This window comes from Chiloscyllium punctatum, chromosome 45 (genome assembly GCF_047496795.1).
Source record: "Chiloscyllium punctatum isolate Juve2018m chromosome 45, sChiPun1.3, whole genome shotgun sequence".
In the NCBI taxonomy this organism is placed as follows: domain Eukaryota; kingdom Metazoa; phylum Chordata; class Chondrichthyes; order Orectolobiformes; family Hemiscylliidae; genus Chiloscyllium; species Chiloscyllium punctatum.
In genome coordinates this window covers 13,005,062-13,020,324 of record NC_092783.1, presented here as the reverse complement: position 1 = coordinate 13,020,324, position 15,263 = coordinate 13,005,062, and the positions used below count along the sequence as shown (strand labels likewise).

Genomic DNA, 15,263 nt, shown 5'->3' with positions numbered 1-15,263 from the left:
TCTTTGTACAGTTATTTATTCACTCATGGGATGTCAGCACCTCTAGCTAGGCCAGCATTAATTGCCCAGAGGGCAGTTAAGAATCTGCTGGAGAAAACAAGCAAGTCGTTGTGCACAAAGGAAAATAGCACAAATAACAATTGTGATAATGACCAAGTAATCTATTCTTTGACTAGGTAACCTGATTTAAGTGGCAAAAGTGCTGCATTGATTTTGGCACTCATATCCTGGAGTAGGACTTCAACCCACAAACCTCTGACTCAGAGGCAACAGTGTCACCAACTAAGTCACAGCTGTGTTGTAAATTTAAGTGTCATTACATTCCCAGACAGTAACAACTTGGATACATAACTGAAGAAAAGTCATTGAATTTGAAATATTAACTTTCTCCTCACAGATGCTGCTAGATCTGCTGGGTTTCTCCAGCAATTTCGGTTTTAGTAACAACTTGGTATTTGGTGCAAACCACTCCAATTCTCTACTTGCACTTTATGACGTCCTAATTTTATTGCATTGTAACGTACTTGCATTTTTATTGCAGCTTTCATGACCTCAAGTGCCCCCAAAGCACTTCACAAATACCAAAGTACATTTTAAGTGTGGTCATCATTGTTAATGTGGCCACCAAGTGCGCAGAGCAAAGATCAACAAACAACTGAGATAAATGACCACTTAGGCTGTATTAATGATGCTGGGTGGACTCTGCTTTTCAATGAATAGTGCACACATTTTTATCAGATATTCCCACACATGTAGAAATGCTAAAATAGCAGAAATGCACAGCAGGTCAGTCAACACCAAAGTTTTGAATTAAATTCTGAGAATTTATGCATTGAAGAATGAGACCTGCTATTATAAGGAATAGATACAATGATTGAACTGTTAATCTATTATTCAAGAAGTTTTGTTTCAAGAAAATGCAAATTGTTGGAGCACATATTGCAACTCCTGGTTTCTGAGACTGGTGTTTAATCCTGCTCTTGCTCTTTATTCATAACGCACTTTTCAATCTGCATCTTAAACATCTGTACAAATTTACCCAAACAATGGAAAATAAAAGAAAATCAATTTGAAATTTCTTTTTCCTTTTGTGTTGAAAGTGAGAAATGTAATTGCTCTATTTCTTAACCCTCCTTTTTGTCTCTTATCTTCTACCCCTATTTGTTGGGTGTCTCTCTGTTACCTGTCCAAAGGGTCACACTTCTTGTGAGAGTATCTACAGTGAGCATTGTTAAAAGTCACACAAAACCAGGTTATAGTCCAACAGGTTTATTTGGAAGCACTAGCTTTGTGACAAATCACCTGATGAAGGAGCAGCGCTCCGAAAGCTAGTGCTTCCAAATAAACCTGTTGGACTATAACCAGGTATTGTGGGATTTTTAACTTTGTGCACCCCAGTCCAACATTGGTGTCTCCAAATCATGACTACACTTATATTGGGGTTTTAAATTGTTGGGAATTTTTTTTAAAACCACGAAGTTCCAAATAGTCAGAAGGAAAACAATGAGCAAAGTTGGCTGGAAGTTCGAAAAGCATTTAGACCAGTTTAATGCTCCTAACAGACACTGGGAAAAACAGTGCAAAGATAAATAAAAAGGCGACTTTCTGATTCTATACTCCGGAGGGCATCTGTTAAAGAAACAAACAATGCTTTGACATAATTCTGGGAGATGAATTAGTTCAAATGGAGGATAAAAGTAGGAAATTGATTAGTTCATACTGATCACAACATTTGGTTCAGAGGAATTATGGAAAGTTACCAGAAAATATCACATGTAATAAGGTTCACTTGGGGAATTACTAATTTTTAGTGTCTTAAGAAGGGACTTAGCACAGGGAATGGAAGGATGGAGTCATAAGAGAGGCTGGATAGGCTGGAACTTAGTCATGGACATGTACAGCATGGAAACAGACCCTTCGGTCCAACCCGTCCATGCCAACCAGATATCCCAACCCAATCTAGTCCCACCTGCCAGCATCCAGCCCATGTCCCTCCAAACCCTTCCTATTCATCTACCCATCCAAATGCCTTTTAAATGTTGCATTTGTACCAGCCTCCACCACATTCTCTGGCAGTTCATTCCATATACATACCACCTTCTGTGTGAAAACATTCCCCCTAGGTCTCTTTTATATCTTTCCCCTCTCACCCTAAACCTATGCCCTCTAGTTCTGGACTCCCCAACCCCAGGGAAAAGACTGCCTATTTATCCTATCCATGCTCCTCATAATTTTGTAAACCTCTATAAAGGTCACACCTCAGCCTCCGACGCTCCAGGGAAAACAGCCCCAGCCTGTTCAGCCTCTCCCTGTAGCTCAGATCCTCCAACCTTGGCAACATCCTTGTAAACCTTTTCTGAACCCTTTCAAGTTTCACAAGATCTTTCCGATAGGAAGGAGACCAGAATTGCACGCAATATTCCAACAGTGCCCTAACCAATGTCCTGTACAGCCACAACATGACCTCCCAACTCCTGTACTCAATACTCTGACCAATAAAGGAAAGCATACCAAACACCTTCTTCACTATCCTATTTACCTGAGACTCCACTTTCAAGGAGCTATGAACCTGGACTCCAAGGTCTCTTTGTTCAGCAACACTCCCTAAGACCTTACCATTAAGTGTATAAATCCTGCTAAGATTTGCTTTCCCAAAATGCAGCACCTCTCATTTAGCTGAATTAAACTCCATTTGCCACTTCTCAGCCCATTGGCCCATCTGGTCAAGATCCTGTTGTAATCTGAGGTAACCCTCTTCGCTGTCCGCTACACCTCCAATTTTGGTGTCATCTGCAAACTTACTAAATGTACCTCTTATGCTTACATCCAAATCATTTATGTAAATGACAAAATGTAGAGGGCCCAGCACCAATCCTTGTGACACTCCAATGGTCACAGGCCTCCAGTCTGAAAAACAACCCTCCACCACCACCCTCTGTCTTCTACCTTTGAGCCAGTTCTGTATCCAAATGGCTAGTTCTCCCTGTATTCCATGAGATCTAACCTTGCTAGTCAGTCTCCCATGGGGAACCTTGTCGAACGCCTTACTGAAGTCCATATAGATCAAATCTACTGCTCTGCCCTCATCAATCTTCTTTGTTACTTCTTCAAAAAACTCAATTAAATTTGAGAGACATGATTTCCCACACACAAAGCCATGTTGACTATCCCGAATCAGTCCTTGCCTTTCCAAATACGTGTACATCCTATCCCTCAGGTTTCCTTCCAACAACTTGCTCACCACCGAGGTCAGGCTCACTGGTCTATAGTTCCCTGGCTTGTCCTTACCACCTTCTTAAACAGTGGCACCATGTTTGCCAACCTCCAGTCTTCCGGCACCTCACCTGTGACTGTCAATGATACAAATATCTCAGCAAGAGGCCCAGCAATCACTTCTCTTGCTTCCCACAGAGTTCTCGGATACACCTGATCAGGTCCTGGGGATTTATCCACCTTTAACCGTTTCAAGACATCCAGCACTTCCTCCTCTGTAATCTGGACATTTTGCAAGATATCACCATCTATTTCCCTACAGTCTATATCTTCCATATCCTTTTCCACAGTAAATACTGATGCAAAATATTCATTTAGTATCTCTCCCATTTTCTGTGGCTCCACACAAAGGCCGCTTTGCTGATCTTTGAGGGGCCCTATTCTCTCCCTAGTTACCCTTTTGTCCTTAATATATTTGTAAAAACCCTTTGGATTCTCCTTAATTCTATTTGCCAAAGCTATCTCATGTCCCCGTTTTGCCCTCCTGATTTCCCTCTTAAGTATACTCCTACTTTCTTTATACTCTAAGGATTCACTCAATCTATCCTGTCTGTACCTGAATATGCTTCCTTCTTTTTCTTAACCAAACCCTCAATTTGTTTAGTCATCCAGCATTCCCTATAGCTATCAGCCTTCCCTTTCACCCTGACAGGAATATACTTTCTCTGGATTCTCGTTATCTCATTTCTGAAGGCTTCCCATTTTCCAGCCGTCCCTTTACCTGCGAACATCTGCCTCCAAACAGCTTTTAAAAGTTCTTGCCTAATACTATCAAAATTGGCCTTTCTCCAATTTAGAACTTCAACTTCTAGACCTGGTCTATCATTTTCCATCACTATTTTAAAACGAATAGAATTATGGTCACTGGCCCCAAAGTGCTCCCCCATTGTCACCTCAGTCACCTGTCCTGCCTTATTTCCCAAGAGTAGGTCAAGTTTTGCACCTTCTCTACTAGGTCCATCCACATACTGAATTTCACTGGAGCACAGGAGGTTGAGGGGTGACCTTATAGAGGTTCATAAAATAGGAGGGAAATAGATATGGTGAAGGGCAGGTGTTTTTTCCCCCGATGGTGAGGAATTACAAGACAAAGGGGGCATTTTTTAAGGTGAGAAGAGAAAGATTTTAAAAAGGACTTGAGAGGCAACTCTTTTTTAAATAAACAGTGATTCGTGCATGGATTGAACTTCCAGAGATAGTGGTGGATGCAGGTACAGATACAACATTTAAAAGATATTTGGATAGGAGTCGGGGAGTCCAGAACTAGAGGGCATAGGTTTAGGGTGAGAGGGGAAGATATAAAAGAGACCTACAGGGCAACTTTTTCACGCAGAGGGTGGTACGTGTATGGAATGAGCTGCCAGAGGATGTGGTGGAGGCTGGTACAATTGCAACATTTAAGAGGCATTTGGATGGGTATATGAATAGGAAGGGTTTGGAGGGATATGGGCCGGGTGCTGGCAGGTGGGATTAGATTGGGTTGGGATATCTGGTTGGCATGGACGGGTTGGACCGAAGAGTCTGTTTCCATGCTGTACATCTCTATGACTCTATGAGGTACATGAATAAGAAATGTTTGGAGGGATATGGGCCAAGCACAGGAGGTTGGACTAGTTTAGATTGGGATTATGGTCAGTGTGAACTGGTTGGATTGAAGGATCTGTTTCCATGCTGTATAACTCTATGACTACTGTAGAGTAATGCAGCAAAAAAAAAGGAATATGGAAAGTATTCTGTAATAAGTTAGTTCGGGTGCCAATTAGGCATTTCCTTTTAAAGGGAAAGGGTAAAGCATCCAGACTAAACAGTCCTGAAAGATAGAAGAAATAAAATTGAAAATAAAACAAAAACACTAACAAACGTCATTTAATAACCAGAAAGTGCAAGAGGGAATTGACAAAGTTAATATAAGAAGCAAAGAGAGAATTTGAAAAAGTTTAGCAGGCAATATTAAATTGAATCTTAGAATGGTTACAGAACACATTTGTGTCATGTTTTCTGCAAGAGCAATTCACCAGATAAAATTCCCCTGCATTTTCCCTGCAGATCTACACATTGTTCCTCATCAGATAAAGGATTCAATTCTCTTTTGAAAGAGATGATTTAATTTGCCTCCACCACTGCTCTCTCTCATTTGGTTTTGTGAAAATGCTAGAAGCAATTTTTAAGGAAGAAATAGCAGGATATTTAGAAAAGCGAAACACCATCAAACTGAGTTAGCATTGTTTTATGAAAGGCAAATCATGTTTGACAAATTTTCCAGAGTATTGTGAGGATTTCTTTCAAGCAGAGTTTGGTTTCAATTCAATTTTTTTTTAAATCTGAAGTTAAGGGTCTAATGACTATGACACCAGATTTTGCTTATTCTGTATATGTTCTTCTATCCATAGAACGTTTGCTAAACAGTTTGTCTTCTGACTGTTTAAATCCAAATTGAATGTGTCTGTTTGAATTTTGAAGGAGTACAGTTTAAGTTAATAAATTAGTCACCCTTTCTTTTCACTGCTCTTACGTATGCTACATTGAAATGATTTATTTCTGTTACCGATGGTGCGAATTGCTTTCATCTTGAGCATCACATCTGGAGTCTGGCACATCGGTCATTTTGGTAGGTTCATCAGGATGCCTACAGCATCCAAACTGGTGCGTAGCTGCACTTTAAATATGGTGCCAATGGCATGAACAGCTCATGGGCCCAACCATGGTGAGCTTGTCCATCCCTCTGGCCATGTGATCCCACAGGAAAGGTGTCCACTTACATAATTAATGGAGGTGAAGAATGGATACTGCATGGGAAAAGCCACTGCTTGCCATGGTGGACTCGTACCATGAATTTGACTCAATAAAACTTTAAGGGAAAACTCTGCATAAAAGCATTGTGTTAGGTTTCCATTAAACTCAATTCACAATGAAGCCTTTACAATTGTCAGAAATTTGACCATTTCATTCATTCTCTCTGGACAGCATTGAGACCCAGTGACCGGCAATGAAAAGAGCAGTACAGACATCAACAATTTATCTTGACATTCTACCTTAACATTGTTAAACAACACAATAGCAATTCACGAAGTAAAGTCAGACAACATCTGACAGTGGAGATGCAAAGATAAGTGATAATCAAATATCATCAAAAAAGTAGATTTTAAGGAGCATTTTACAAGAGAAAGTTGGATTTGTGGAGAGATTTGGGGGAGGGGTGGAGGTGAGTTCAAGAATTTAGTGTTTCAAAGACATGGCTGTTGACATTGGATGCACTTAAAATCAGGGCTACTCAAGAGGCCATAATTAGAGCAGGGCAGATATCGCAAAGGGTGCCAGACTGGAGGAGGTTACAGAGAGAGTGAAGGGTCATGCTCTGGAGGGATTTAAGCAAGAATGAAACTCTAATATTGAGGCATTACCAGTCTGGAAGCAAGTGTCAATTGGTGGGCGAACAGAACCTGTTAAAGTTAGGATGGGAGCAGTTTTGGATGGGCTGGAGTTTATAGGGATTAGCCAGGATAAACTTTGGAATGGTCTAGTCTAGAGTAAGAAAGGTATAGACTAGGGTTTCAACAGCAGCAGTGCTGAGCTCTGATACCAGCTAAAATTGGAAACCAATGTTGCACACTGCCTGGTTCAAGCTCATGTTCTGGCCAAGGAGAGGTTGGAATAGCTGGCCAGAGAATAGAGTTAATGACCAAAAGCAATGCATTCAGTCTTCCTAATATTTTTGCAGAGAAAACAGAGTCAATGTTTTGGGTCCAATGACCTTTTATTATGAAAGGGTGGTATTTAGGGGCTGAGGGCAGTTAAAGGAGTGAGAGGATAGGTGGACATGGAGCCAAAGGGGGTGAAAGATAGTTAGACAAACAAGAAGATGGATAATAGTCAGTCAACAAGGAGAAAAGATGATAATGAGGATCATAAATAGGTGAAAATGGATTGGCCGTGCTGAGAATAGCTCATGTGATGATAAGGCCTGGGGTGTAGGAGTAATTAAAGGATATGGAAGATCATGTTCATCCCTAAAATGATCAAACTTAATATCAAAGGTTGCAGGGTCCCCAAGCAGACCATTATCTATCTCATTGTTAGTATTACACAAGTTAACATGTGACTTGCAACAAGGCAATACCAATATAGAAGTATCATTACTGCCGGACACTGTCCTTTCTGTTGAGCTTATGCTGATGCTGGCTTCCCATCCAATGCATCCACCCTAATCCCAATTCCTTATCCTATTCATGCCTCAGTCACAGAGTCAGAGTCAGACAGCACAGAAGCAGACCGTTCCGTCCAACCAATCCATGCTAACCATAATCTCAAACTGAACTAGTCCCACCTACCTGCTCCTGGTCCATATCCCTCCAAACCTTTCCTATTTGTGTCTTTACCCAAGAGTCTTTTAAATATTGTAGCTGTACCCACATCTACAAATTCCTCAGGAAGTCCATTCTGCACGTGAACCACCCTCTGTTTAAAAAAAAATTGCCCCTCATGACCTTTTTTTTTTAAATCTCTCTCTACTCTTTCCTTAAAAAATGCCCTCTAGACTTGAAATGTTTTCTACTTTGTTCTCTTATTTTCTTTAAATATCATAAATAATTCAGCTACAAGAGGTCTGTAATTAATTATTCCATGCAGATGCTCTTATGTATAGAACACAGGACATTACAGTGCAGTAGAGGCCCTTCGGCCCTCGATGTTGTGCCGACCTGTCATACCAATCTGAAGTCCATCTAACCTACACTATTCCATGTACGTCCATATGCTTGTCCAATGACGACTTAAATGTACTTAAAGTTGGCGAATCTACTACCGTTGCAGGCAAAGCATTCCATACCCTTACTCCTCTGAGTAAAGAAACTACCTCTGACATCTGTCCTATATCTATCACCCCTCAACTTAAAGCTATGCCCCCTCGTGCTCACCGTCACCATTCTTGGAAAAAGACTTTCCCTGTCCACCCTATCTAACCCTCTGATTATCTTATATGTCTCTATTAAGTCACCTCTCAACCTTCTTCTCTCTAACGAAAACAGCCTCAAGTCCCTCAGCCTTTCCTTGTAAGACCTTGTGTGTGTGAATTGAGCTTTTAACCTTGCCCACTATACTTCCACTACTAATTTAAATACATGTCCCTTGTGACCAACTCACTGACCACTTAGTAACCATTAATTTTTTTTTTAAAACCTTCTAGGGTGCGAGACAGTAACGATTTTCACTTCATGGCTTTATTCTTGACCTTGCTTTGCCTTCAGGTTGAATTGCAAAAGAAAGGTCTGACATCTTACTGTCTGGAGTGGGAAAGGGGAGCAAGGAACCGCCAACAGGAAATTAACTCAAAGTCATCCTTGTACCTATGTCCCAGCTCTCTCGGTTGATAATGTAAGCAGGGTAGTGGAGACCAAAAAGACGATCAAATCCGGAAAACCGAATAATTATGAAACCAGCCCACGACATCCACCTCAATGGCCTTTATTGAAAGCAAGTTTAAATTGAGGTTCAAGAATGATTGTTAGTTGCTTGAAATTATGTTAACTGTCATCACTCATCTAGACTTTAAGGGTAGTTATAAATATGTCTTTTTAGTTCACCCTGTCCAATTTCATGCTCAGGGCGGCTAGTGTAACTGTCCTCTCAATTTATTCCCAAAGAGATCAAAGCTCAAATCATTAATCTTGAATACATTCAATGATGGAGATCACACATCTTGCTGGGATAGAAAATTTCAAAGATTCACCACCCTCCAAATGAAGAAATATTTCCTCATGGCGCAGCACAGTAGCAGTGGTTAGTACTGCTGCCTCACAGCGCCAGGGACCCAGGTTCAATTCCAGCCTCGGGCGACTGTTTATGTGGAGTTTGCACATTCTCCCTGAGTCTGTGCTGGTTTCCTCCAGGTGCTCCGGTTTCTTCCCACAGTCCAAAGATGTGCAGGTCAGGTGAATTGCCCATGCTAAATTGCCCATAGTGTTAGGTGCAATAGTCAGAGAGAAATGGGTCTGGGTGGGTTACTCTTCAGAGGGTCAGTGTGGACTTGTTGGGCCGAAGGGCCTGTTTCTGCACTGTCGGGAATCTAATCTAATCTCAGTCCTAAATGATTGAATCTTAAATTGAGACTGTACTCCCAGATTCTCAATTCCCAGCCATGGGAAATAATTTCTCAGTGTTTCTATACAGCATGACCCTGTAGCCCTTGTCTGAAGTCTCATGTCAATGTTGTAAATACCTGAAAGAGATTTAATGAACTCCAGAGGAACCTCGATTATCTGAATACCAATAATCTGAAAAATCGGATTATCTGAAGGAGATCTCGAGGTCCTGATAGAAACATTACATCAAGGACGTGTTTCCAACACTGATCTTGTCTTTTGTTTACAGTGATTACACAAGCACCGTCTCCAAATGACTGACTGCCCTCCCTCTCTCTCTCTCCCCACACTTTTCCTGGAGTTCTACACAGGGGTGTATCCTAAAGCCCCCCTTCCCCAGATAGTCTCTCCAACATTGTCCTGTACAGGGGAGAAGTAGAACCTGTGAAAAAGTTGCAGTAAAGATTGTGTGTGGGGCTACCCCACAAAGGAAGCTGCAGCAGCAGCAACAGTCTTCTTGTTGGTGTCCAGGCCAGCTGCCCTAGAGAGGGGGCAGGGGCAGTGTTAGACATGGTTGAGGGGGTGTGGGCTGTGCTGGACTGGGATGGGGGCGCAGGCAGGGGGAGGTGTTGGATGGGGTTGGGGTTGGGGGCAGGTGGGGGTGGTGTTGGGGATTGGGGGGGGGGGGGGGGGGGGTGGGGTGGTGAAAGGGAGGTGGATCTTGCGCACTGTGTGCTGCTGCAGTTTCCTGAACAGGGAGCAGACTTTAAAAACTCTGAGCCCCAGAGGAAAGGCATTTAATTGATTAACTGAATTATCGATTATCCGAACAAAATAGTGCCCGCCCATCTCGTTTGGATAATCAAGGTTCCCCTATATTGGATTTCATAGGAGAGGAGCTGGCTCTGTGAGGTTTAAATTCACTTCTGAACTATCTGCTCAGCTAAACAGCACAAAGAATACTGCACTTGGTCACAGACAGAGCCACAAGCACTTAAAGTGGGGATCAATATTTGACTGAGGAAGAACTAGATACCAGAACAATTTGGAAGGGGTAGTGCAGTCTTTCATTATCCCACCCACCCTTTTCCATAATGGTTGTTCCCATGGCCTCTATGCACGTGGGAAAATGGTCCTGCTCCAGATTGCTGCCCAGTCACTATAATTAAGTGTGGCATTTGGCACACCACACACTTACAATAAGGTTGCACATTGTTACCCTTGCAACAGTCAAAGAGAATTGAAAGGTGAGCTCAAACAAAAGCAAAGTATTGCATACACTGGAAACCTGAAATAAAAACTGAAAATGCTGGAGCAACTCAGCAGGTCTAGCAACATCTGGAAAGAGAGACAGAATTCCAAAGAGAAGTCGTATTGAACTCAAACCATTGATTTGGTTTCTCTCTTGTGATGAAGAGGTCATTTTTAAAAGATTATTTTGGAAGAGAAATTGTAAAGGCAGAGGCACTGAAGTTGCTATTGGAGACGACCCAAGTCAGTAACTTAGGAGTTCGTTAGGGCTTTTTAAAAAATTTGTAACAAAGAAAGGGGAGTGGCCAGTTCTCTCAGATCAGGCTCTCTAGTTTTTTTTAAAAAAACGCTCTAATGGTCAGAAGCTGTTTGGAGCCCAGAAGAGTTGGAGCTTCAGTAAAATGATTCCTAGCTGCTACTTTCCCTGAAATCTCTCTTGATGCTATTTCATCCTGGAGTGGAAAACTGCATGTAAAAATCGGTGTCTGATTTTACCTTTTTGCCACGGGGTGTGATTATGGGATATTATTATATTGGAACAGTTCATTAGTAATAGTTACTATATCTATTATTCGGTTAAGTTTTCCAGTAGTTAATTTATTCCAAATTCCTTTCTTTTATTGGCATTTTAACTATAGTGTTTAAATAAAATTTATTTTGCTTATCATAGAGTAGTTTGACCAGTCACATGACATCCAGAATACACACTTTATATCCATCTTGAAGACAAGAAAAGTCAGAGTCTAAGCTACCTTCTTCAAATATTTTGAGGCGCTCTGGCCTGGTCTGGTCCAGAACACACTGTACAAGTATTGCCAAACCTGTTGAGTTTCTCGAGCACTTTCTGTTTTTATTTCAACTGGAAGTTGCTGTGGTATCAATAATTTTGCACAATGGTTTGGACATGATGTGTTTAGAGACACAGAACATTCCAACATCAACTTTGTAACAGTGAATGATACGGTGGCTAAAATGTTATCGGCCTTTTCAAAATGGGCTGGGGGGTGGGAGGGGTGGTTTTGCAACAGAAAGAATCAGCAGGGAAGGCCAACATGTTTCCTCAGCCATGGGAATTTACCAGAAGTGTGTATGGTAGTGACTTGGCAGCAGGCCAGTTAGAGCTGGGCCAAAGAAGGATCTGCCATCAGCAATGGCTACACCACCCACCATAGTCCTGATTCTACCTCTAGAGGGTCCACCCTTTCAAAACCATGGGATGGCTCTCTGGGCACTCACACAAATATTTTTTATGCCAATCCTTGAGGGTGCCTCAATATAGAGGTGCCCTCTCCCTCCACTTTCAGCCTCATCACTGGTCACTTCAATTGTCCTGAATGCCATAGTAGAATCAGCCTTTTTGTCATGGTCCCGCTGTTCACTTGTGTGGCTAGGGACCTGCCTTTGGTTCCATTGGCAGCACTGACTGTATGTCAGTAAAATGCCAGCTTAAGATGTCAATCAAGCAATGAAATATGCTGCATTGGTTGCATGTGCACCAGTTCCTCTCTCAGTGCAGCATGGATGCCAGGGGCTATTTAATACCATGTCCATACCTCCTGGGCTCATTCTAACTCAGATCAAAGGGTACTTCCCACCTCAATCTGATGGGAATGCCCGAGCATCACACCTGACAGTTAGCATAAGCTGGAAAAACTGCTGATTCTAAGAAAAATGGTTCATCCTTCAACTCCAAAGGTCAGCTTGCTGAAGAGCCCGTTGTGATCAGAAAAAAGAAACAGCAACGAAAGCTGCTAGAGATGAACACTTTGACAATTGCTGCATTCCCAAAGCTGTTTGGATTAATCATAGGGATCGTACAAAGTTTTCAAATAAGTGTTCTCAAGCAATGGGATTTCAGTGAGTTATAAATGTGTAATATGATCCAATAGAGGATAATATTTCTTTATTACCAATTAATAGGGAATAATTAATATGAACAACTACCATGATCTGTAAGAATCAGAATGGAGATTCTGCTAGCTACTGGGCAACACTAATGATGGTCACCACCATCTTCAAGGGCAACTGGAGATGGGTAATAAATGTGGAGTTCTCCAAGTTCAAATAACCTCTCTTCCCATCCTTTTCCAATCCCCCCCCCCCCCATTCCACTTTCTGACCTGTCGTTCCAGCCACCAACTGGATTCATTCCTCCCATCAACCAAACAACCCTCTACCTGTGTTCACCTATCACTACCTCACCACTCCACTCCTCTCCCCACCCAAAACCGTCCCCAAACCGTCTTTATCCGCAGTTCCCCTCACCCCCACCTCCAGTCCTGAAGAAGGGTTATACCCGAAACATTGACTGTTTCACCTCCTGATGCTGGCTGGTTTGCTGTATTCTTTCAACCTCCTGTTTGTCTACCTTGGATTCCAGCATCTGCAATTTTTTTGTCTCTAACTAGGCCTTGTCAGCAATGGCCATATCCATTGAATAAATTATTATTTTTAAAAATGGTGAAGTAAGTAGCACTGTTGTGTGACTGCACTCCTGACATTATAACCTAGACACCTGTGTAAACCAGTGTGGATGTGCTGATTTTGAAATGTCATGTTTACTAGATGTGGTTGACACATGCAAAGTGATGTCTTGAGAGTGGTCACCTTGTACTTACAGCAGGAAACCCCTGGTTTACAGAGGCCAGGCATGTTGGTGTCGCCTTTTCTTGTTGCAGACGTTGTCTCATCATACAAAGCTCCTCTGTCCTGCTCCTGTTGACCTTTGACACTGGCATCGCTGGTCTCCTCACTGTTGGGCATTTTGTCTGGGCTTTCCTCCTTTCGAAACAAGTCAGATCATTAGTCTGTCAAAACAAGAACATGTTTTTCAAAAGGTACTGGGAGAAAGTGAGGACTGCAGATGCTGGAGATCAGAGTCAAAGAGGGTGGTGCTGGAAAAACACGGCCAGTTAGGCAACATCCGAGGAGCCAGAGAGTCAATGTTTTGAGCATAAGCTCATTCCTGATGAAGAGCTTATGCTCAAAACATTGACTCTCCTTCTCCTCGGGTGCTGCCTGACCAGCTGTGCTTTTCCAACACCACACTTTGCCTTTCAAGGTACTGCTGACCAACAAGATTTCTCTGACAATTGAGGGCACCTTCCCAATAGCCTCCATTTTTGGAATCGTCACCATTTGAATTTGGCGTCAATCTATTAAGTGCTGACTCTGTGCTGGAAAACTCTTTTTTTACAGTCAGATTTCATAACTGTAGAACCTTTGTGGTGTGGTATGCTCAGATCCAAGCTCGTGCATTTACAGATGATTACCTGCTGTTGCTGAGACTCTGACAGCTATTAGTTCCAATAGTCTAGATACAGCACAGCTTAAACACCAGATTTGTTTTGGTAAATTGACAGGGAAGGGAACCTTAATTTGGAGAACAAAATTGGGCAGAGCATGAACAACATTGTCCCATTCCCTCCTCTTTTTATTTATAAAAAGCAAGAGACTCTCAAAATCCTTATCATATTCACCAAAATTACTTTTCAAAGGAAAGCCTCCACTGTTTGTTCAGCATGCCCTAATTAAAGGAGAGCAATTCACATTGTAACACGAAACTTAAGTACAGGCCATTCAGCCATGCAACCCTGCTCCCTCTCTGCCCTATAATGCTGCTCCTTGCCAATTTCCAATGCTTCACCTTCTCTTTGCAAATTGCTACTTAGCCTTTTTTTAAAAAAACTTCATCCATGAAATGTGGACATCATTGACTGGGCCTGTATTTATTGCTCATGTTGAGTTGCCCTTGAGAAGGTGGTGGTGAGCTACTATCTTGAATGCATTCAGTCCATGTATTGTAGGTGGAGCCAGTATGCTGATATGGGAAATCACTCCCTATCACCGTTGCAACTCCCTCTAGTCCTACATCCAGCGTACTAGATGGACGATTACAGCACTGGCCATCTATTCACCCAGCCTCCAAACATTACGGTGAATCCAGTATGGGGAAGCCTCATCCCAACCTGGAAAAAGGGCAGGGAGAACTTGATGGGAGGCAGAAACTAAAGCAACAAATGAAACCACGAATACAACTCCTGAGTGACCTAGACCCAATTATGAATGCTCGTAGCATTCATAACAAAGCCGATGAATTAATGGCACAGATAATAGTGAATGATTATGATGTAGTAGGCATCACAGAGACTTGGTTACAGGGGGGTCAGGACTGGCAGTTAAACCTCCATGGTTTTTCGACTTATCGAAAAGACAGAGAGGTGGGCAGAGGGGGTGGAGTTGCCTTGTTAGTTAAGAACAAAATTAAATCTATGGTATTGAATGACATAGCGTCGGATGATGTGGAGTCTGTGTGGGTGGAATTGAGGAACCACAAAGGCAAAAAAACCATAATTGGAGTTGTGTACAGACCTCCTAACAGTGGTCAGGACCAGGGACGCAACATGTACCGGGAAATAGAGAAGGCATGTCAGAAAGGCAAGGTTACATTGATCATGGGTGACTTCAATATGCAGGTGGACTGGGTAAATAATGTTGCTAGTGGATCTAAAGAAAGGGAATTCATGGAATGCTTACAGGATGGCTTTTTGGAACAGCTAGTCATGGAGCCCACAAGAGAGCAGGCTATTCTGGACCTAGTGCTTTGCAATGAACCAGACTCTATAAAAGATCTTAAAGTAAGGGAACCCTTAGGAAGTAGCG

The 15,263-nt window shown here is 42.2% G+C and overlaps 1 protein-coding gene across 4 annotated transcripts in view; it reads right to left on the bottom strand.

The window, feature by feature from the left end:
- LOC140467164 (T-complex protein 11-like protein 1) overlaps positions 1-15,263 on the bottom strand; it is a 57,528-nt gene that overhangs the window by 38,957 nt on the left and 3,308 nt on the right. For 2 of the 4 annotated variants that reach the window (XM_072563297.1, XM_072563300.1), the window contains exon 2: positions 13,220-13,408. In XM_072563297.1, coding sequence (XP_072419398.1) covers positions 13,220-13,364 — 145 coding nt within the window. In that variant the 5' untranslated portion in view covers positions 13,365-13,408. Of the gene's footprint in view, positions 1-13,208; positions 13,409-15,263 lie in introns of those variants that run through there. The other 2 variants (XM_072563298.1, XM_072563299.1) reach the window with 2 other exon arrangements.